This window comes from Taudactylus pleione, unplaced genomic scaffold, assembly GCF_031769625.1.
Source record: "Taudactylus pleione unplaced genomic scaffold, aTauple2 ptg000041l, whole genome shotgun sequence".
Lineage (NCBI taxonomy): Eukaryota > Metazoa > Chordata > Amphibia > Anura > Myobatrachidae > Taudactylus > Taudactylus pleione.
In genome coordinates, this window is record NW_028284443.1 from 57,828,977 (window position 1) to 57,853,764 (window position 24,788).

Below are 24,788 nucleotides of genomic sequence, written 5' to 3' on the forward strand. Positions count from 1 at the left end.
CGCCAAAGGTGGGAAGAACACTGGTAGAGTACAGATATTCTTAAGGGTGACATGAAACTTCAGCCAAGGAGCGTCTATATAAGCTCCAGACAACATACCTAAAGCACAGAAGAGGGATGAATCCCTGAGACCCATATTTTCTACTTCAAATTAGCAACTACCATCCCAGGGAACAACCCCTGTCCCTGCAGGACTCGCTAGGAACAGGTCAGCTACTTTAGGTAAAAATAGCAAAACATCATATACTCACCTGAAAGACATGTTAAAAAAAAAAATGCCAGGGGAAGTCATATTATGTGACTTTCAGAGGTGTTTTTCCTATCTGTACTCTGCCAACTAGTGTTCTCCTCCATATATCCTGGCTACTAGTAGCAGCATACTGCGAGAGGGACTTGGCAGAGGGACAGCCCAGAGGTCTACTGTGAGTAGGTGCTCTGGACACAACTCTGTCTGCAGCAGAGACCGTGCACCACTGCATAACTCCACAGATCACATTCCTGTTTTCTTATACCAGCAGCCTGCATTCCTCTCTAGTGGCCAGAATTCTTCTCTCACTCTATGCTGGAAGGCTACACCCAGGTCTGTCCAGTTACTTTGTGGGACATTGAAGGGGCATATAGGGTGGTCTGATGGCATGTGGCGAACACTGAGGGGAACTGAAAAGGCATGTGTTGTGGTCTGATGGCCTGTGAGGAGGACTGAGGTCCAGTGAAGGGGCATGTAGGGTGGTCTGATAGGCATTGCAGGGGTATGTGGGGTGGTCTAATGGCAGGTGGGGAAGACTGAGGTGCAGTGTAGGAGCATGTGCGGTGGTCTGATGGACATTGAAGGGGCATATGGGTTAGTCTGATACATAGAGGTCTGAGGGGCATTGACATGTCATGTGTAGGGTTGCATGGGAAAGATTTAAATTTTACCAGGGATGTGCAGTCAGGGGAGGCAGAGCCTCTCCTGTCATAATGAGTAAAATAATACAAAAAAGATATTTATAACACAGATTCTGTGGTCTACAAATATCTGCTTTGCATTATTCTAACATTCTCTAGTATCTCTACAGTTAAAATCAACTGACAATAGAAAAAGTGCAGAAGCAGGGTGCAGAGCCATGCCATAGGCTGTAGACGCCCATTGAAAAATATAGGGCAAAGCGGCACCTATAGAAATGCCTCATTGACAGGGATGTGCTTTCAGCCCACATGAAAGCACGCCCCTGTCAGTCAGGCTCCGCTGTCATCACTGGGTGGGTAGCGGCATATACGGCGGAGGTGCAGGTGTTAGCAGCGTCAGGACCCGGCGGAGATACCTGTCATGGCGGCAGGCCTGTACCCGAGAATATCCAGTCCCTGATTCCAATTTAAAAAAATTATGCCTCAGCGCAAATTTTATATATTCAAGATGGATGCTGCAAACCAATCACGGCAATAACATAAGCCAGCACGAGGCAGCGGCTGGCCGGAAGCCCTGGGGAGGCGACGACCATGCAAAAGAGCTCAAGGGCTGCTGCCCCCGAGGTGAAGATGCCATTAGATAATCTGTTATTAAAAAATTAAGTGTCTGGTATTTATTTTAATATTTGCTGTACAGGTGGCCTACAGGTGCCAGCGGGCCCTTAATGTCCGGGCATGTAGCCACTTGTGGTTCTCCAAGTGCCGGCATGCTGGGGCAGGCTTGCTGGGACCTGTAAAGAACCATATTATCATACCATGAACCCACCGCCACCAGGGGTTGCTGGTTGTTGCTCAGGAGGGGGGACCGAATTAAAAATTTTTGGGATCCTCACTTTCCGAGGAATTACTCCCCTGGGCTTAGTTTAGGGGTGGTAAAGTTATGGCAGGGAGATCCCACACTATGTATACCCCATGCTATGGCACTATCCCCCTGGCTGGTTCATCCTGGTGCTGGTTACTGGTAAATAGGGTGAAATCAACTTTTTTTTTTTAAGGGGGGTGGGGGTGTTAATCAGCCAGTGCCTCCCCAGCCATTGACCTCACTGCACGTCACTGAATTTTAGATATAATACTATTGCTCAATTTGGGGCACACAATTCATATTCTGCCACACAGCTGTAGTGATGTGTCACACCCAAAATTTTGCCCTTCATAATTAATATGTGCCCTCCTCAGTGATCAGCACCCTGCCCAAAAACATCCTGAGTGAACATTAGCTGACTAAAGCTGGTCATACACTAGATCAACTTTCATCCACCCATCCAACTAGTTGGTTGGTTGGAATGAAAATCTGGTTATTTATGGGAGCAAATGACAATCACAAGTTGGTTAAATCTGCTACATTACCAGATTTTCATTCCAACCTAAAGCTGCATACACACGTAAAGATTTTCTGTCCAACCATCCAACTTTTTGATTGGTTGGAATGAAAATCTGGTAATGTATGGGAGTAAATGATGATCAGCAATTTGCTCCTAAATGCCAGAAAACAGATTTGAACAATTTGTTCAAACAACAGTTTTTGTCATTTTCCAGCGTTTGGGAGCAAATTGCTGATTGTCATTTGCTTTCATTCCTTACCAGACTTACATTCCAACCAATCATCTAGTTGGATGGTTGGACAGAAAATCTTTACGTGTGTATGCAGCTTAACAACTACTGTAGTTGGATGGTTGGATGAAAGTTCGTCTAGTCAGTGTATGGCCATTTAAGGAGTAAACCCAACCATTAACTTACAGTATTTGGTTATTTGAAAATAATTATTTAAAACAAAGCTAAATGAGAAAATAAAGAGTATTAGGCCAAATGTAATAGGGTGAGAGTTTAGCAGTAAAACTCTCACACTAATACATTGATCGAGCTGTATTCTCAATACAGGAAACACCTGGATGAGAATTTAAATCTTGAGAGTTTTTTGAGTGTGAAAAACATGCAAGTTTGCATGTTCTGTGACTTTATTACATTGGCTGAGTTTAAAAATGTGACAGTTCTCTCTCACAATTTCTAAACTCTCACCCTATTACATTTGGCCCTTGGATTGGACCAGGCTGCCATTATATGTACAATAGTGTGATGAGATTGGATTACACAGAATCATTTCTATGAGTTATTGTAACATATTTTGGATATCAGAAATATTGGAAAATGTTGTCACACAATCCAGATTGATGACAAATAGGACTTCTTATTCACTCAGCTATCTTTGAAAGAATTAAATTGCAATAATGAAATGTGAGCTAAGTAAAGCTGTGTACACAATTGCAGATCAACTCTGCAGATCAGATAAACGCTCTGGACTGGCAAAGCGATTACCCAAGCAATGTGCACCCTGTACATCCTGAGCAATTCTTAGCTCACCCCTGTGATTTCTTCAATGGGATTGGAATTTTTAATTAGGACATAAAATCTCAACCTCCAGATCCGACTGTTGCAGGAGTCTTTCAAGCCGATTATTGGTTAATATGCCTGTAACGCTCCTGCATCCGCACTATACAATCATCAGGCCAATCATACAAATTCTGGCTAATCTGCCTGATAATTGTATAGTGAGCTGCAAAAACACACAAAACTGTTCCCATACCTCCAGTCAATTACCCTTGCTATATTATAACTATATTACAAATTATTCTTGTTATAGAGGTCCCTCCCCAGGAATTACCAGGCTTTGGGTGATCTTTTCAACTGCAGTAATTGTCTTCAAATGTTAATTTTGCTTATTTAGTTCCATGGCACCGCGTACTGCAGGGAAACCAGAGACTGCCTCTGACAGTCCAATCCAGCATCAGCAGAAGAGGACTATGAACTATTGTATGTTATTTAGAATCTGTCAGGCAACAGTGCAGCTTATTGAATTATGTAGGGTACTACAATTTACATGAGTAACTCCCGGGAATCAGGTATCTGTATGAATTCCTCTTCGTTACATACATTGTTTCAACTGCACAATGTTAAACCTTCACAAGGGCACCCATTTCTCATTGTTTGTCAGTTTGGATCTGTAGATTTCACCAAGCAATTCTTCAACAGAACTACTTTCACAGCACAACACACTATAAGGCAACAACACAGGGGCTTATGTAATAGGTTGTGAGCTACAGCCGCTGCGGGAAATCCTGCGAGTCTTCCTGTATTTTGAATCGGCAATCATTTTAAGGCAACACCAAGCTTTAAAAATACAGGAAGACTTGCAGGAGTTCCCGCAGCAGCTGCATCCTATTACATAAGCCCCAAAGGATAGGTTTCAAGCAAAACAGTGATCTCAGTAGTGGGTACAATATGAGTCTGTTACCTGGAAACCATTGTGTCAAATGCCACATCTTTATATTTACTTATTTAAATATGGGTTTAAACGTATGGCAAGTTATATCGTACTTATCGTTTCAGATTTCACTTTCAAAACAAGTTAATTGATAGATTTAATAAAAATTGTTAAGGACATCCATTGAAATCAAAGTACAGTAACATTTTACATCTAAAAGTCTTTGTTGTGTGGGTGAATAAAACAAACAATAATATAATCATCACAATATTCAATTAAAGAGAACACTAAAACATGTATCATGTTAAATTGCTTTTTTTTCATACAATATTACATACATTACCTACAGCAGAGCCAAACATTGTATAAATAAAAACACGTATACATCATGCACATATAAAAATAGATGCATACCAAGATGGCGCTTCATTTGAATTCAGTCTAGTGGTAAACATGCTGCAACTGTCACAGTGTGAAATAGCAAAACAATCAAATAGCACCAACACAGTTTAGATTTTGAAATAGACGAGAACCAATGTACTACAGGGAGTTATTTACACACAGTTCAATGCAAGAGTATTTGTGACTAATAGGAGATGCTAACACCTACAGTGACGAGCAAAATCTTTGTAGCATTAGATCCTTAAAACAGGAAGTCTCTAAGCAGCACAATATTCTATGCTGGAGATGCCGAGACAGTTACACCTTCTGCAAATGTCCCAACGTTGGGGTGTATCAGTGTGTCACTGTCAAATACAGCAAAACATCTTGACCAGAAGTAGCATTTATGTCCCCGACCACATCACGAGTAATATCGACTTTTGTGTCCCGATGATACAGTTAGTGGAAGTGTTACTGATGAAAGGGAGGAGACCTCCCAGTACAGACTATGCGACAAAAAGAGTCTATACAGTATAATCATAGAGAGTGACTGAGACAGGATGACACCCACTGTGATAACCTAAAAAACATAACATAGGTCATTAGGCTTCTCAGGTCTAGGTGTGTCTTACCATCACCTATTTTGTTATCCATTCATTAATGAAACACAATTGCTTATAAATAGACATGTTTCTTAAGTACATAGGGGGCGATTCAATTGTTTTTACCGTGGCTATTTCTTTTTTGACCGACGGAGCAATTAAATTGTTTACTGCTTGCAGGCATGAATAGCCACAGCTGCACACTGCTCCCAGCCTCCCAAGGTGGCAAGCAGAGATGACCGGTGAGCGGGCACCCAAAGCTGTACTTTACATGGATTTAGTCGCTTTGCGCAGCTAAACCCGGCTCTTCTACGCGGCACTGGCACCCTTACCGAGGAACAATTGACTTGCTTCGATGGGCACCCAGTACATTTGGGTGCCCAAAAAACAATTGAATTGCCACCATAATGTCAGATAGACAAATGCAGTAAAAGGTCATCAAGGTTTAGTAAAGAATCATAAGACAGAAAGAAAATAACATACAGACACATTACACTCTGCTTTATAGCTCATTATTATATATTACTGTTAACTGAGAAGTCTGGTGACCAAAGTATAATTAATAACATGCTAAAGGGAAATGCTGTTACCCATACCAAGACGAAAACTAAACGGTTGATACTGGTAAGAGCCAATTGGTCATTTTATTAAAAAAACAAATGGCAAAATTTGAAATTGATAAATACGTTTTTTAAATCTTTTAAATCATAATAAAAAAGGGAATACAATGTAATCTGATTTAAAGGGGATACGAATGAGCTCAATTAAATTATCCTGTTAAACCACCACTTCTCAATGGGAAATAAATGAAAAGATTGCTTTGCTGATGATGTATTATTAGGGAGACCACTTCCATTCAACAAAAGACCAGGGTAACAAAAAGTCTATTAAAAGTTTATACAATGCTTTTAAAAAAACATCCATGAACTTCTCATTGAGTTGAAAAGTTCGGCAGGAAGTTTAAGGTGAATCTTACTGATTCTTTGATAAAGCCTCCATATAGAATTGAAACCGGTCAGAGACTGGGGTTTCCCGGCCATTTATGTCCACCTGGTTGTGCTAACAACATATGTTCCAGTCCTTACAACAGCAATACAGGACTGGACAATCAGCTTTTGGACATTGCTGCAGGCGCATTGGTACAGAATCTGCTCTAGATCCCCTGGTCAGTGACTTGTACAATAACCTGGACCCCAGAAGAACAGTAATCAGGTCTGCACATGTAAGGAAGACATGATTCCCAGTATAGGAGCACCTGAGTGATGCTGGAATGGACTGGTAATTAGCCTCCTCATAATACTGAATCACTGCTATTAAACAACATTATACATATAAGCTGCTTTAGCACATCTCTGCAGCCAGCACACCAGATTTGTCAGTGGAGATAAATATACAGGTGTATTTATTTAGCAAGAGCCAGGATTTTATTATGCACGCTGATTAATATGTAAATAATATTGCGTTTTATGTCAGCATTGATTTGTATGTAATATTTTACTTCTTTTTATGATGTTATTCATCAATTCAGTGCTGATTTATTTGTATAAGTGTCTTGATTGATTCTGCCATGTCACGTTTTCTATTATAAAGAGCGCAGTGCCATTCCCAGTTATATTGTTTATGTAGCATTGCGCTTCCACGGGCTCCATTAGGCTACTGCAGCTGCAGTTATCAGTGAGTGCATTTCTCCAGGTAATTAGCACAGTTTGGTCTATCAGAGACTTGTTTTGGGGAAATTGAATCCTATTTACACAAGTGTATACTGTACAGATGTGTCCTCATACACCTAGGGGTAAATTTACTAAGAATCGAGTCTGGGAGAGTTTGCTTTTTTTCAACTCGATTAGCTTCACCTAACCTCAGGTGATATGAAGCTCCTGAGACTCGCAAATTTACAAAGAAGGGAGTTTAGCTGAGAGTGAGATGGCCGATGGTGAAGCAGAAAAAGATTTCTCCCCCGAGTAGCATGTTTTGCAGGAGATTTCTCCCCCGAGTAGCAGGTCTTGCAGGAGATTTCTCCCCCGAGTAGCAGGTTTTGCAGGAGATTTCTCCCCAGAGTAGCATGTCTTGCAGGAGATTTCTCCCCCGAGTAGCAGGTCTTGCAGGAGATTTCTCCCGAGTAGCAGGTTTTGCAGGAGATTTCTCCCCCGAGTAGCAGGTTTTGCAGGAGATTTCTCCCCCGAGTAGCAGGTTTTGCAGGAGATTTCTCCCCCGAGTAGCAGGTCTTGCAGGAGATTTCTCCCCCGAGTAGCATGTTTTGCAGGAGATTTCTCCCCAGAGTAGCAGGTCTTGCAGGAGATTTCTCCCCCGAGTAGCAGGTCTTGCAGGAGATTTCTCCCCCGAGTAGCAGGTCTTGCAGGAGATTTCTCCCCCGAGTAGCATGTCTTGCAGGAGATTTCTCCCCCGAGTAGCAGGTCTTGCAGGAGATTTCTCCCGAGTAGCATGTTTTGCAGGAGATTTCTCCCCCGAGTAGCAGGTGTTGCAGGAGATTTCTCCCCAGAGTAGCATGTCTTGCAGGAGATTTCTCCCGAGTAGCATGTTTTGCAGGAGATTTCTCCCCCGAGTAGCAGGTGTTGCAGGAGATTTCTCCCCAGAGTAGCATGTCTTGCAGGAGATTTCTCCCGAGCAGCAGGTTTTGCAGGAGATTTCTCCCCCGAGTAGCAGGTTTTGCAGGAGATTTCTCCCCCGAGTAGCAGGTTTTGCAGGAGATTTCTCCCCCGAGTAGCAGGTTTTGCAGGAGATTTCTCCCCTGAGTAGCAGGTTTTGCAGGAGATGACTCACCCGAGATTACAGTGTCTTCTCTCTGCAAAACTCTCCTGAGCAAGCAGCCTGCACATATCAGTGAGATATGTGTAAGCTTCTTGTGTTGTACCTGTAAAAAAAACGGGTTAAAAGTTTTAAAAAAAAAATGACATAGGGCCCCCCCCTAAAGCTTAACCAGCCCCAAGTTTGCCAGCCTGTCCTGGTTTCTAAAAATACGTGGAACAAAATGTGTAGGGTTCCACCGTAATTTAGAAACCAACACCAGGCTGCAGTAGGTGTGTGTAATAAAGGTATACTTTGCACGGTGTGTGTGTTTTGTCTTTATTTAACTATTTATTTTACAGTGGGGGTACAGGTGCCACCCGTCTGCTGGCACTTGTAGCTCCACAAGTGCCAAAGGGCAGGCATGCTGGCACCTGTAGTCCCACTGTAAAATACAATAGTTTACTTAAATTTCCCCACTTTATTACCCCGTACCCAACGCTCCAGGGGTGCGGAGAAGAGCCCCGGGCTTTAGACCAAGCCTGGGGTTAAGGGAGAGATCCCTGGCTTGGGCTGATAATGCTTTGGACCCGGATTCCCGGTGAAAGGGTCTCCGGCTGTGGCATTACAGCCTGGCCATTTTGGGTCTGGTACTGGTTTAAAATATAGGGGGGACCCTACGCAATTTGTTCCCCGTAATTTTAGAAACCAGGGCAGGCTGGCAAGCCTGGGGCTGGTTAAGCTTTAGGGGGAGGGGGACCATATGTCATTTTTTTGGGGGGGATATTTACATTTTTTTTCTATATTTACAGGCAGAAACATACATGGATCACAGCGATCTGTGTATCTTTCTGCCAAACTCTCAGATCACAGGCAGGTGTATTTTTTTCACGAGTTTTTACAGGAGACTTTTCCCATCTCATGAGAGTTTAGAAACTCTCTGCTTGGTAAATTCTAGAATCCTATCTTCACCAGTGAAAAGGTTCTCGAGTTTTGCCGATGGTGAATTGTAGAGAGTTTGCTAACTCTCCAGTATTTTCCCGTAGCAAAGGAGATCTCTCTCCCGAGTTTTATATTAGTAAATTTGAGAGTGGGAAAAAATGCCCAAACTCTCCAGAGATTGCAAACTCTCCCAGACTCAGCTTAGTAAATTTCCCCCCTAGTGTCTGTACGCCATACAGCGCGAGATACCCAGAGCGACAGGGCCGTTCCTGGGGGTGTAGTGTACCGTACTTTTCTTGAAATTTTGCGTCTTATTCGCATCGCAGATACAGTGAATCACCACTAAAAGTGCACTAGAGACGCTGGGCTGTGACCTTAACCACTTAGGAATTAGCTTTTAACACATACAAAGCCACAGATAAAGCACAACAGGACTTGGTGTGTAAAAGAGTTGCGGCCAATGCATCGTAGCACTTCGTATTCAGACTCAGTCGCACACAGATGTACAAATGTCGCACATTAAATTGATTAATGCAATCTACCAGAGTAGTTTTGTTGCTTCCATTTGTTTTATCTATGCGAATAAGACTCACATGTTGAGCAAGAGAGATGCTCAGCGCGGCTGTATCGCCCTGTACCTGTGCACAGAGACGGGCTGTTTGAAACCACAGTGTATGAGGACACATCTGCATAGGAGGCAGTCACAGCCAAGCAGCTGCAGAGATTCTCAATAGCCAGTATTGAATATTCTAGATTCCCAGTGGTGAATAAGCACACAGACTCGTGATACATATAAAGGGAAGTCCTGATCATCAGGGAAGTAAATATTTTACTTACTGCTCCTGTGTTTCTCACTCTACAGAAACCGCCTGAATATTTTGCTTATTTCAAATATTACTATATTAAACAGTGCACACGCCTTCTGCAGCTTGTCCTATTGTGTCACATCATTTCCCTATGTGAGAGTATTTTCCTGTATTTTCAGACTTACTGTATTTTTAAAATTTTTGTTCTGCATGATGCCCAAATATGGCCAGGACTTGGCAGAATTATGCACTTGCAGTATAGTAACCTGTGTGTATGTGGCCAATGTCTGATAATACAAATAATTCTAGAATAAATGCATATCTTGTAAACAAGACCTCATTACAATGCATTTCACTGAGACACAGGATATTTCTACCTACCCTACTGGGGGACATTTGAGAAAGTGAGACCAATTATATTGTGATTTTTATACTGCAGTTATGAAAAAGAGAAGCGCCTGATTATTTGCTATATGTTACAGAACAGGTTTACATTAATGTTCCTCTTTATTTTGAGATTAATTAATGTACATCATTGTACCCTTCATATACTTTCCAAGCACTAATCAAGTGTGTTTCACTAACATGAATAAAAATGTAATAATTTTTGCAGAAGTTAGCAATGATCTGAGGGACTCCAGTAGAACTAAAGAAAATGTAATAATATTAGAGTATAATGACTGGCAGCCTCCGTCTCACCACATACCTTTTCTCTTTGATACTCTTTAAACAAGAAGGAGATGGCAACAAAACATGGATGGCACAAAAACCACAAGAAACAGCCCTGAAAAACAAAAACATCAGATATTTATAATATTCATTACGAATACTCTAGTCATCCAAGTGACCAATAAAAGCGATAAGAAGCTCACAGATTGTAATGAAATATTTATACTAATGCACTAATGACCTTGTCCAACAATATATGACTATGAACTTATTCTTCAGTCTTGGGAAAAACAGCCAGAAGTCACACAGCTCGTAGTTTTGGGACCTTGTGTGAATAATACATATTCAAATGTTGTCTGCAACAAAACCCAGCACTTGTGTATGATAATGGCAGCATTTGTTACAATGAAAGAGAGAGTTGTATATCAGATTATTTAGGATATAAATGGTAACACTAAATGTACCAATGCTCAGGAATGAAGATACAGTATGCAGTTTATTTCCAGGAATATTAGTGAACTCCAGGATAATAAAACCTGCAATAAGGGCGCTTAAACTTACATAACATACATATTAGATTTAAACATAAGTAATCATATAAGAAAAAAAATTGGGGTAATTACCAATATATAAAGGTAAATATAAATAAAACATTTCAGAATAATAGGTATAAATCACTCCAAAGGTAAAGGCAATATAATGGAACACTGCTCCATTTAGCATATTTTATTTATTTATTATTTTATTTATTAACAGTTTCTTATATAGCGCAGCATATTCCGTTGCGCTTTACAATTGTAAGCATTAATAGAACAAAACTGGGTAATAACATACATATATATAGGTAGGAAGGCCCTGCTCGCAAGCTTACAATCTATAGGGAAATAGCATATTACAGCTCTGCACAAAAATTATGCAGATACAATCATATCATATAAGTAGCTAATAATGGACAGATAAGGACAATGCTAAATAACCTTCATGCATAATATAAATCTGAATAACTAATAAATAGAGGGCAAAGTCCAGCAGTACTTTGCTCAGCATGTTTTTAGTTCTGCAATAACTTTAAATTACGCAGAGAAGTCCACTTTTGAGCCTCTACCTCCTAATACCAGATATGCTGGCAACACAATGACAATAAAATAGACAAAAAGGTTAATAAAACGATAATTGTATATTTAATGAATGGTAATGCTGAAATGCAAGCAGAGCTCAATCAGCTATAATGCTGCCGTGATCCCCCCCAAAATAGAGTTATGGCTTCATCTGGACATTTTCTTAATTGTTTTAATCAATTGCAATTTTTTTCTCTTATTAACTATGTTTTTTTGGAACAGCTCGAAGAAGAATTAGCTTTTTAGATGAAACGCTGATATTATACACTTAACAAAGCGCTCATTAGTAAAAGTACAAATACTCATTATAGGACACCTACCTTTGCAAAGGTGATATAAAAATGTCGTTTCATTGTGGTCCGCTCTACAGTGATAATATGGTATAGGCCACAGGCCAGTGATGCAGCTAAGCAAACCTTCAGGGCAATAAGAAGGAGACCAGCCAGGCTCTGGTGGGCATGGTAACTGTGGTGATCGGTGTCTTCAAACTGCTCCCAAACCAGCAAAATGACCTGCAATAAGCATACAAGTAACATCATTTATTGGCCAGGTCATGGTGTAATTGTTCAGAAATGTACAGAACTCCATGTCAAAAAGAACATCTGGTAACAGGAACAGGAAAAGACATGTGTCAGAGACCATATGTCTATGGCATAGGAAGCGCACATTACACACTAACTGCACAATGATAAATAACAATACAAAAAAATTAAAAAACAAAAAGAAGCTTTGAATGGAGAAACTATTTAAAACCTATAATCATTAACATAAAGGGCCTGACAAGTCCACATGCGAAACGTATCTTGCGTGTTTTCTCTGTACATTAGGCATAACCAAGTGTGCCCAACTACGGACAATGCAGAGTTGTACACAAACTGAATGCATCTCAACTTGTGACTAAAGGTGTGTAATTGGGTTGTAATGGGTCAGTTTGCATATAGGTTGTGTGTGTCATCAGGCTGTGGATTAGGCAGATTTGTGCGTACATGTAACTACAAGATAAAACAGACACAAACTCCCCCAGCACTCTGCAACGGGCATCAAAATACGACATGCATCCAGCATGATAATAACATGCAGGGGACTCAGTTACACACATACATGCAAATACATTATAAGCCACCAGCCATGGCAAGGCCTCTGCTCAGGTGACCCTACACTACATAATAATAGCCCCACTTTGGGTCATATATTCATGTGTTTCTAAACCGAGATCCAACTCACCTGGAGGCACCCCAGGATCCTCCAATATGGCACTATAGAGGCGCCTTGACATGGCTGGTGGCTTATCATGTATTTGCTAATGTGTGTAACAGTGTCCTCTGCATTTTATTATTATGCAGGATGCATGTCTCTTTTGCTGGCTCATTGCAGGGTGATGGGCCAATAAATTGTTTATGAGCAACTTCCATTCTGCGTACAAGTAATTATGCCTGTTTGCAAATGGATCTTTTACATGTAGTGTAAGTGCTGATTCAGAATGATGACGCCTGTGAAACGAAGTATACAGAAAGGGGCAATTCGGCTGCAGTGATGCATACAATTCTGCATATGAATGAATGCAGGCAATGCGGGAACAATTGTGGACGAGTTTAACTCAACTCTGCGTCAGCCTCAAACATTATTTTAACCCTGAGGCATAACTACATCATTCAGATACTTAGTACAAAATACTGCTTCTGCATTATTAGCCTAACTAACACAACAAATACATTTTGAAAAACAAAAATATTAACATGACCAATAAATGAAGTAATACATTTAAAACTTGTTCATAAATATCAATGAGCCTTAAGAAGAAAAAAAAAAGGAATCCTGAAACTATGTACATATGTATACCACGTGGCTGGTTAGGAAGGTCAGGATGTTTCTAAGTAATAGTAGAAATAGAAGTTACTGAGAGATCTACGTTAATAAAAGCATCAAATGAATTTACAAAAATAAATAGTGCGCCAATGTCACTCCATGATGAATTTAATCCCAAATGTCAATTCTCTTTCCTAATCTTACATGTCAGCAATATGAATAGATTTACACAGTAAGCATGGATTATGTTGTTTAAAGATATGCTTGGCTGTCTGACAATCTACAAGTGTGCGAAGACAAAGACGTAGGAAACAATCTAGGCATAGAATTAGATCTTTAAAAGAATGCTCAAACAGAACTACATGTGGGTATTACAATGTATTTCTATATTATACAGCTTCTTTTTTTCCACAACTGTCCCAATCAGAACGTTCACAATCTAAGACGTGTTAAATGAGGTCACTGTAGCATGGTAAATGGCCAACAACACATTGGTCTATCTTTATTACTATGAACTTCACTTTGGATTTGAAACGCTCTACAGCAATGTCATTCTACTTGCGCACCTCCAAGGCATTCTGTGCTCTCCCCAGCTCCCGACAACCTCATTAGACTCTAATGTAGGAGGTTTTTTTAGAGTGCTTGTAAAAATATATTTGAGAGGTACAGGTGACTCGTGTAAAAAGCTGAACAGAAGCTCTGAATATAGAGAGTTTATTTAACAAGATTAAGCAACTTAATAGGATCAGTTATAAAAAAATAATTTTAGGGTCTCATTACAGTTAGTACTAACAGTCCACACAACATGGATAGCATAAGTATGAGCAACTTGTATGCACATAGAAAAGAATGCCCAAGGGGATAAACTTCTCCCAGTATGGTGTAAATAAGAGGCAATAATCACAAACCTGAGCAATGACAGCAACAACAGCTATGCCAGTGGATGTGGGTGTAGAGTCCCACTGAAGCGGCCTCCCTTGTGATTTCTTCATTCTGCTGAGAGTCCAACCCATACATAGGCTTAGCAGCAGGTATAACATCTGCACTTCTGAGGCTATGTCACATACTGCAAGCAAAGAAATAGGAGATTTGAACCAGATATATTGTCATGTTTTACAGCACTATAAAATGTTTTATCAATGCTTACTGTATCTTATATTAAAGTGATAAACATATGAATGAAGCTCGGTTCTCAAACTTGGTCCTCAGGATCCCACACAGTTCACGTTTTTCAAGTCACCCAGCAGGTGCACAGGTGTATTCATTACTCACTGACACATTTTAAAAGATTCACAGGTGGAGCTAATGATTTCACTTGTGATTCTGTGAGGAGACCTGGAAAACATGCACTGTTCGAGAACCTGTGCAATAATGGTCACTACAAAATCCCAATTTTTTTTTTTTTTATTTACATCGATCACACCCACACTATCTTTTTAACTACATAACTACAGACTTGATTGCTTTTGTCACTTTATGAAGCGATTAGGTAAATATCCCAATTTTTACACGTGTAAAAAAAACTGGCCATGTTATTAGTCTTCAGCTAAAACACAATATATTAGATAGATAAAATTAGATACAACAATAAAACGAGTTTAGATACCCACATTCTGCCAAACTGCCAATGAAAGGAGCGCCTTTACCATCTTTAGCATACCTGGGATACAAAGTAAACACACTGTAATACACGGTAATAATCACAAATACACTGAATAACGGTGACACTAAATGTTTACCTTGAGAAATGAAGATAGTTTGCGATGGCTGATACAACCTGTAACAACAATGCATTTGATAGCACCTTCAGCACTGTGTGCATTGGGCCGCCTTTCTTAATGGTCTGCCATAGAGCCTGGATATAAATGCAGGCAGCCACAAAATACACCAGCACTAACAGGAAAAAGAATTCATGCAATCCTAGAGGGGAGAAAAGTCCTGTTTAGCAGACAAACTTGAGAATAACATACTAATAATGCATGCCTTGGCAGATACCAGCTGTTATCACCATATTCCAATAATGTAAACTAAACTTTGATCACAATGAAATGTAAAACAGAAAGTGAAGGTGAGACACAACTAGATAGTAGAATTATCTAAACATATAAAAAAATACACATTTTAACTTATGTATTTATTCAGATCAATTCCCAGGACACTCCCTCTCTCGTGGCTAAATAGATTTAATGCAGTGTTGAATAAGTATATCTGGAATAATAAGAGAGCCAGGATTGCTAAGACATATCTGATGATGTCTAGATCATCAGGGGGTTTGACTTATCCAAATTTAGCACTTAACCAAACTGCATGTCTGATTGATCAACTTAGTGACTGGTCAAATATTCTCAATCCTAAACCTTGGGTTAAGTTGGAAAGTGATATGTTGGGCAAATTCCCCCTCTGTGATTTACTTTGGGTTCCACCCAGCTCTAGAAAGTCCTTAAAAAATATGTCTAGAGCTACATTAGCTTCTTTAAAAGCGTGGGATAGTCTATCTACCCTCCTACAGTTTAACCTGCCATCTTTACATCTCTCTATTCAGAGCCTCTCACAATTAATTCCAAACTTAAATATATCCTCTTGGCACCACAAAGGTATTCGTACCCTTCATGATTTTTTTTATAAATAACACTCTCCTTTCTTTCGCCCAATTACAAGCTAGGTTCTCTATACCTTCTAGAGATTTTTACAAATTTCTTCAAATCAGACATTGGGTTCAATCTTTCCCAAATTTAGTTGGGTTGACTGGTACGATCCCTTCTCATGTTTGTTCGCGTATATTCTCAATTTCTCGCAAAGGGGGTATATCTTTCTGGTATTCTTTCATTCTAACAGCGGAAGAACCAGTTAAGATACCAGCTATTATTAAATGGGAAAATCATTTAAATATATGTTTAGACCCACATGTATGGTCCCAATTATTTTTTTCTATATTCAAAATGTCTAGATGTATCTCTCATATCGAAATGTATATGAAATTATTCTATCGTATTTATCTGACTCCAGACAGATTACACAAAATTTGGCCTTCCCAATCTAGTTTATGTTGGCGTTCTTGTGGTCAAATTGGTGAGATTCTCCATATTTTCTGGAGTTGCCCTGCTATACGTCCCCTCTGGCTGGAGGTAGAAGTCTTGATTCTGCAGGTTACTGGTTTGCGACTGTCTCTGTCCCCAGCCACTGCTCTTTTACATATATTTCAGGAAGACGTTCCAGTTAATCACAGGTATTTTATCGGACATGTACTTATTGCCACTAGGGCAGCCATCGCTCAATTCTGGAAGCAAGAGAAATCCCCCCCCCTTTCTTTGATAAAGATTAAATGAAATCATAGTTTTTTGATGGAAACGCTGAATTGTCCATATTCTTCCTCTACTAATTCACCAATGATAAAATGGTTCAGTTGGCATGAGTTCAATATGGTGGGTCCATGCCTCCCAGTAAACACAGATTGATACTCCAAGGTTCTGATATGTTCTGTATTTTGATTGACTGTTACAGTTGTAGAGTGGTCTCTCTTATTAGTATACATTATCTACTACCTCTGATTGATATTCTTTATTTGGTATAATATAATGTAATGTTTAACCTGTCATTTTTTTTTTTCTATTGTATTGTGTTATTTTATTGCCTGTACCCCCCATTCCTTTATCTTTTCTTTTTTCTGTACCCCTTTTTTTCTTTTTTTTAATTTGAAAAAAAAAAAACCTAACAAAATATTCAATAAAAATTAATGTTAAAAAAAAAAAAAAAAAAAAAAAATACATTTTTTAAATATTTCAGTCAAATCTTTCCAAAAATCCCTAAAAGTGTAAGGGTTTCTTACAGGAGTTCTACTGTTGTAATGAAATACCTCAACCAGAGCACAGAATTACTTTTGTACTTATGCAACAATCAATAGAAAATTCCCCCACTTACTGAATACACATTTCAGTCTATTTATATTTTAGCACTGTGACTGCTTCGTAACCAAAATTACACCACTTTGCGCAATTACGGGCTGTTCAGAATCATATGCAACCTTGTTGCATCTCCACTTACTGCTGTAGGGGTGTCAATGGGTAGCAATGGGGCATTCGAATGCAGGCTGAATTGAGAGGACATGCCGTTGGAATTGCAGGTTATGAGTGAGGGCGTCGTTGGAATTGCAGGCTATGGGCTAAATGTAATAGAGTGCGAGCCAGTGCGGCTGTGGGAATACACGCGACTATTCCCTTATTTTTAAATCAGCAGGCATGTTAAAAGGCAAAACCAGCTTGGTTGGAATTGCAGGCTATGAGTGAGGGTGTGCCGTTGGAATTGTAGGCTATGAGTGAGGGCGTGTAGTTGAAATTGCAAGCTATGTGTGAGGGTGTGTCGCTGGAATTGCAGGCTATAAGTGAGGGCATGTCGTTGGAATTGCAGGCTATGAGTGGGGGCGTGTTGTTGGAACTGCAGGCTATGAGTGGGGGCGTGTCGTTGGAACTGCAGGCTATGAGTGAGGGTGTATCATTGGAATTGCAGGCTATGAGTGGGGGCGTGTTGTTGGAATTGCAGACTATAAGTGAGGGTGTATCATTGGAATTACAGGCTATGAGTGAGGGTGTATCATTGGAATTGCAGGCTATGAGTGAGGGTGTATCATTGGAATTGCAGGCTATGATTGGGGGCGTGTTGTTGGAATTGCAGGCTATAAGTGAGGGTGTATCATTGGAATTGCAGGCTATGAGTGAGGGTGTATCATTGGAATTGCAGGCTATGAGTGGGGGCGTGTTGTTGGAATTGCAGGCTATAAGTGAGGGTGTATCATTGGAATTACAGGCTATGAGTGAGGGCATGTAAACACAGTGTTGTCTGACAGATTTTTTTCACCAGGCATAGGGCTGGAGCAAATATTCGCTCATAAGGATGACGGTTATATTCCACAAGCAGATGCATAGGAATGGTATGTCCGCATAAATGTGTACAACTCTGCATATGGGCGAATATCTGCATTTATTTCTGTGCACGTGCACTTGCGCTTACTTGCGTGCAACTCAGCATCAGACCTTATACCCCCTATCTATAATTGCAAAGTTTATTTATTTTGCTGTTCAGCACCACATACTACAATACTGTTCCTAATCTAGTACTTTAGTATTTCCCAACTAGTACAGTATGTCAATGGCCAGAAGAAAGTTTATATGAAAGACTTACAAAGTATAACTAAATAATGACGTCCCAAAACAGTGCAGTAAAATGTGACAAGTATGAGCGTATAGGGCCTGATATAGGTGGCCCCAGTGGTGATGTCAGACCCAAGCGGCCAATGTTTTTAGTCTGCTCATGCGTCCGAGTCGCACTGCGCATGCCTACCGATAGTTACCACTGGCAGAGCGATTTTGTACAAAAGACCTGGAATTTCAGTGGGGCGTTCATGGGAAGTAACATGGGTGTGGCTAGCCAGATGCGGGTGTGTCATGACAGTGCTGGCACAGGACACCATGTTCACACAGCGAAATTGCACCTGCCATAGGGTTGGTGTAAGCTTCGATGTTGCGACCAATGGAATGTTACAATACAGAACAAGACGGAATAGTGCAGCTGCTAGTGGGCGTTTCAGTAGGCCCAGAATCAGTCACGGCACTAGCATAAAGAAGCAGCCACATCTGCGCTCACCTCAGTATCAGGTCCATAGTCACAAACCAATACAACCACACTTACCCGATTCATCTGCTCCAAAATGATCAAAAGGATTCCCTGCTGCATCAGGATTCAGCAGAGTGACTTGAAATGTGATTTCATCTGACTTGGGGTCCTCATAGCTCATCAGACAGGTGTATTTATCCACATATATGGCATACCATGCTGCAGGAGAGACTATCTGTGGCAGGGTGTAGTTATATTCTGTTTGGTTCAAGGGAACTAAAATAAAGAATTTCAAATACAATTGGTTACGTGGAGCAGTTTCCTTTTCATTATGTAGCTATAATAGAAATTGGAACTTGTAAAATACACCACAGTACTGGAAACAAGGTCATCAAAAACAGCATTTGCTCTCTTACAGTATTTCAATTTTGTTGTAGCCCAATAGGTTACTGTGCACTAGTGAGCTGAGTTACTACTGGTGTGAAAGGGGGTTGCTGGTGTTTTAATGGAGCTGTAGATTCCGTCATCACAGTGTAGCCCTGATATCTGCATCCACTGTAAATGCTGCAGTCATTACATGCAGCAGCAGATCAATTATTTACAGGCGTTGTGATCTTTTTAGTGCCGTATTGAAAGTTTTAATACTAATCCTTTACAAAAGTTAACAAAAAATCCATTAATTCAAGTATATAAATGGAAGACAGTAAAACTGATTTTTAGACAATACAGTTAATGTAAAACTGAAACTGAATCACGCTGTAAAATGCTTTATCTGGCATATTACAGACCGAGGGCCTGATTCTGCAAGGATCGTTATTGCGATCGCAGCTGCGATTATGCACGCAGTTCAATTGCGAAAGTATGCTAATTCATTGCGATCGCTATGCCGTCCTACATAAGGACGCCCACTTTACCTTACACACATCCGTAATGTTTATCAAGACTGCGAAAACATCCATACAATCGAGTACCATCGCAGCCTCACACACACTTACACAAACTCAGACCTTACTCAGAAATTGCTAACTTCCTCGCACGCTATGAGGCCTCAGGCTGCGTATGGCATCGCAGTGCATAATCTATGCGCGCCCATGCAACGGTGTTCAAACGCACTGGCAAGCCTGCATTTTCCGACCACCCTCCTGTCACCACCCACAAACGGTATTTCCTGTCAATCACTCTGCGATGGGTCTGCGTAGTCACTGTGATCGCAGTGCCAATCGCAGTGGCCAGTTCGCGCATGTGCACTGCGATCCATACGCATGCGCAGTAAGCAACAATCGGCCAAACCAGGCCCAGAGCGAGGTGGTATTATAACTGTGTACACATCTACACTAAAGTAGGCATAACATTTTCAAAATACTAAAAGCACAAATGTGTACAGGCATGCTATATAGACTACTTATTATATACCTCCCATCTATAATATAGTTAACAAAGTGCCACTTTTACATTCATTCAGAAAACATAAAGGGCCGATTCAATTAGTGACGTACCGGTAGTTCCATAGTAGCCTCCGTGCCATACTTTGGTCTTCCCTCATTTTGGCTCACACTTTATAGTGTTGTGAGCAAATATGAGCAATGTTGTCATTACCGCCATTGCAGACACAGAATATCACTACTATGGAACCTCACGGTTAGTTTAATCAGCCCCTGATTACCCCATGTCTATGAATAGGCAATTTGTATACATGAGCTACTATGGGTACGTCTCAGCAATAGAGAATTTAACGGTTGAAATTTGAAAAGGATGCTCCTCCATTTCTATTTCATATACCCCAGTGTTTGTATTAAATAAATAAACGATGAGTCTCTATTTAAACCCTTTTTGAAACATGGAAAACATTGTAACTCTTTTCTAAGTAATTTGGCAATGAAAGTAGCAGTATTCCTCTTCCAAATAGTGGAAAATGATCTTATTAATTGTGACTGCCGCGTTCCTCTGCACATTATGATTACACTGTGTGTTTGTATGTGACCAGGTAACATGCACCAATAAGGGATTAATAAACAGACAAGATGACTCCTAACTATATCATCAACTAGAGCCACCTCTGACATACCTAGTGCAAGGGGTCTCCCTGCATTTGTGAAAACCCCATGCTCAGGCAGTGTTCTCCCCAGAATGATTTTTTTTTTGCCGGTCGGCATTATGAGGCAGCCAGGGAAATGTGTGCAAACTAGGGGGGGGAAGGAAACGCGGACCAGGGATGGACCGAACACTGTCACATTAGGTAAGCAGCAGTCCACCATGGACCCCCCCACCTCATCCGGAATCTCACTGTTTGGCGGGCAGCAGGTAGGAGTGGTGGAGGCTGTGAGGCTGAAATGCTTACCTCAATTGCAGGGTGGGCTGGGGTGGAGGTGGCGGGGTTGGCTGGTATCCTCCTGTCAGTCGTGGCGGCACTGAGCAGTGAGCTGCACTGTGACGTGGCCAATAAGTCACTCTGCGCTGACGTTTCTATATGAAAAGTGACTGGTAGCGACTTTCACGCTGGTCTTTTTTTTTTTTTTAAATGATCATTTTCCTACTACACTATGCAGGCTCTATGGTTTGAGCGGGGTAATTGCTAATCACAGTTACACATAATCCGGCAGTGTGTTTTTCCTGCAAGTGACTGACCATTACCATAGCTAAGCCCATAGAACTTGCCAATTGATAAATTTAATTTAAGATGCAAAAATAGTAATTTGATTAACAAAGCACAACAGGCATTTGCTGAATACTCTTCATTTAAATGACTTGCATAGTATGCTTCTGTGTATTGCAGGGACTTGCAATACAGTACTTTGGTAAACAAACTTACACTACACAATGTGTTGTGTTACACACTCTGACAAATGCTACATCTGAATTGTTGTGAATAGATTAATATTAAAGTAAGGTGTTCCCAGAGATGGGGTTAGGAAGGGGGTAAAATATGATTTAGCTGAACAAACCTTTTAAAGAAGAAATCCTATGAAAATAAAATGTTTTTTTAAATAAATCACTTGGGCAAGCTATAAAACAAATCTTGGTAATTACATTATATAGTACAATATAATGTATATCAGGATTAAAGTCTGAAGTGACAGTATAGAGAGTCCTCTTCAATGCTACACTGACATATGTATACAAAAAGGGATTAATATGTGCAGCTTTATACCCATATGTATGTACCTTGTTGAAGCATTCAGCATTTAAAAATGAAATATTTATCTTGATTAAAAAATAAAACAGAAAAACTTTTTGGAACTATTCCTTAGACAAAGAAACAACATTTTACTTCTGAATGTTATCCTATTTGACCACGGTATCCTATTTTTTGAGTGTAACCTAAATGGGATGTCAATTTAAAATAACAAAAACAAACAAACGGCTTTCATAAGGTGCATGCTTCATACAATGACAATTTATGCAGAGACTAAGCTGTAAAACGCACTTGATGCTTGTGCCAGTGACAATCTCTCGGGGCAGCTGTTCTCTTCCTTGCTCCCATGCATTTTCACCCATTCTTCATCTTGATATAAGTACAGAGCAGCATCTTTCCCAACCGCTGCTGCAACATTGCTTATCCGGACACGTAGCACAGCTTGTTCACCTTCACAGAAAGAAAACAGGCTTAACAACTTTAGTACATATACTACTACACTTTATTTAACTTGCAATAATCTATCTATTAGAGATTTGCTGTTAAGAGATTTGTCCAACTCATGGATGCAAGAGTGCCGAGAGGCAGAAAGACAAATTCTGTGACAGTCACAAATAACCAGGTTATCTTTCTTTTCTTTTTAATCAATCAATCAATCAACCACTTCCTCCACAGGAGCTGGATTTTACTGGTAACTTTTAACCACAGTATGTGCACTGTATAGAATTTTATACTGATCTCCATAAGGATAGGCAGATATTAAATGTTTTGTACATTTAAATGGGCATTATAATGGCTTTACTTTACAACATCAAATATTATTGGGGCCCAGTTTTTCTGTTTCAATTGTTTATTTTTGCTCAGTGGAGCTGATTTACTGTACTAAACCAGATTTGACAGGATGTTTTCAGTTTGTCCCCATCCTATCCCATAAGTGTGAGAGTTTGTCCCCATCCTATGCAATAAGGGGCATATGTATCAAAGTTTGATGTGAGATAAAATTGAGAGATATATATCACCAACCAATCAGCTTCTAACTTACATTTTGCAGGCTGTGTTGAAGAAATTATAGTTTGGAGATGATTGGTTGGTGATATACTGTATATTTCACAATTTTATCTCACATCAAGCTTTGATACATATGCCCCTAAGTGTGAAAGTTTGTCCCCATCCTATGCAATATGTGGGAGTTTGCCCCCATCCTATCCAATAAGTGAGAGTTTGCCCCATCCTATCCAATAAGTGTAAGAGTTTGTCCCCATCCTATGCAATAAGTGAGAGTTTGTCCCCATCCTATGCAATAAATGAGTTTGCCCCATCCTATCCAATAAGTGTGAGAGTTTGCCTCCATCCTTTCCAATAAGTGAGAGTTTGCCCCCATCCTATCCAATAAGTGTGAGAGTTTGTCCCCATCCAATGCAATAAGTGAGTTTTCCTCCATCCTTTCCAATAAGTGAGAGTTTGCCCCCATCCTATCCAATAAGTGTGAGAGTTTGTCCCCATCCTATGCAATAAGTGAGTTTGCCCCCATCCTATCCAATAAGTGTGAGTTTGTCCCCATCCTATCCAATAAGTGTGAGAGTTTGTCCCCATCCTATGCAATAAGTGAGAGTTTGCCCCCATCCTATCCAATAAGTGTGATAGTTTGAGGGGGAAATGTCCTGAATTACCCTTTTTATACCTGACTGAAAAAGGATAGAGATGAGCATGGATTAGAAAAATCTGTGCTCCCACTCCCATCTTCACTGTGCAAAGTGACAAATGATTCAAATTATTAGGAGGAAAAAATGTAGTTTGCATTTGCCATCCCACCATGAGCTTCAACTATCAAGTTACACAAAATAGTTACAAATATCCTACTTACACCAGCTATATACAGATCTAAAGGTGCCCACACACATACCGATGTCCTCACGATACGATTTTATGGCCAATTTCCTCATGAACTTTCACGGGAGCTCCCTTGCCGTCGTGATCACGATTTGGAGTTAAAATTGTCCAATCTGACTAAAGATCTTGCAGCCAATGCATTGTATCCCAGATTGGCTAATCTGCCCTACAGCACGGCAGATCAGAAGATGCGATGTACAACGAGCGGGGACGCGCATCAGCATCGTGCTCGTGCGTATAAACTCACGATTTGTACTTTTTTTAACCCGATTTCTTCGAAATCGGCCAAATCATTTAAAATGTCGCTATGTGTGTGGGCACCTTAACAGTAATGTCAATCTACCAATTAGAAAACAGTGTTGTTATATTTTATTGTGATGATTGCATGCAAGCCTCAGCATAGTGACAGCACATTCTTCTGCTGCAGGGGACAGTTTTCCTGATCACTGTGATGGGTTATTAGGACTTTGCTGGAGCTGTTGGTGATCATGATCAGACACGGGTAACATAACATGTACTTGATGCCATGCACCAGGCCCAGATCACGGATGGGGTGCTCCATCACATGCATGTGTCTATCTGCCATACTGTACCCACCATGGAACAGAAAGGTGAATATGTGCTGACCCCGGCTGTGCCACGCCAGGGCGCTGTCAAAGCTGCCATGCACGGTTTTAGCCCGTCCCGTGTGCAGAAGCGATAACACGGCCAACAGCAGTAACCGGAGCATCTCCCTCCTATGTGCTAAGCGGTATCGGCCACAGCGGTAGCTCCAGCCGCCACATCTGCAGAGAGCACGGGGGTGCAGCCATGACGTCACACTCCCCGTCCAATCAGCAGACGCAGTGGGCGGGACGCTCAGGGAAAGCAATGCTCTGGCTAC

General features: G+C 40.6%; 1 protein-coding gene across 1 annotated transcript; it reads right to left on the reverse strand.

Annotated features, from left to right (window-relative positions):
- Positions 1 to 4,385: 4,385 nt before the first annotated feature.
- Positions 4,386 to 24,722, reverse strand: GPR180 (G protein-coupled receptor 180). The gene is made up of 9 exons (XM_088457076.1): positions 24,503 to 24,722; positions 22,307 to 22,465; positions 18,958 to 19,158; positions 15,015 to 15,195; positions 14,886 to 14,935; positions 14,184 to 14,341; positions 11,790 to 11,981; positions 10,389 to 10,466; positions 4,386 to 5,167 (listed from the first exon to the last, which is right to left on the reverse strand). Exons 1-9 carry the CDS (start codon positions 24,633 to 24,635, stop codon positions 5,009 to 5,011), a joined length of 1,311 nt encoding a protein of 436 aa, XP_088313202.1. The 5' UTR covers positions 24,636 to 24,722; the 3' UTR covers positions 4,386 to 5,008.
- Between the last annotated feature and the right edge of the window lie 66 nt (positions 24,723 to 24,788).

Excerpts from the sequence above, each read along its gene's own strand:
- GPR180 (XM_088457076.1), bottom strand. The coding sequence starts at position 24,635 with ATGCTCCGGTTACTGCTGTTGGCCGTGTTATCGCTTCTGCACACGGGA. Across the intron at positions 11,982-14,183 it reads TTGTTGCTGTCATTGCTCAG|GTCATTTTGCTGGTTTGGGA; the intron begins GTTTGTGATTAT and ends TGCTTATTGCAG. Across the intron at positions 10,467-11,789 it reads TTTATATCACCTTTGCAAAG|GGCTGTTTCTTGTGGTTTTT; the intron begins GTAGGTGTCCTA and ends TTTGTTTTTCAG.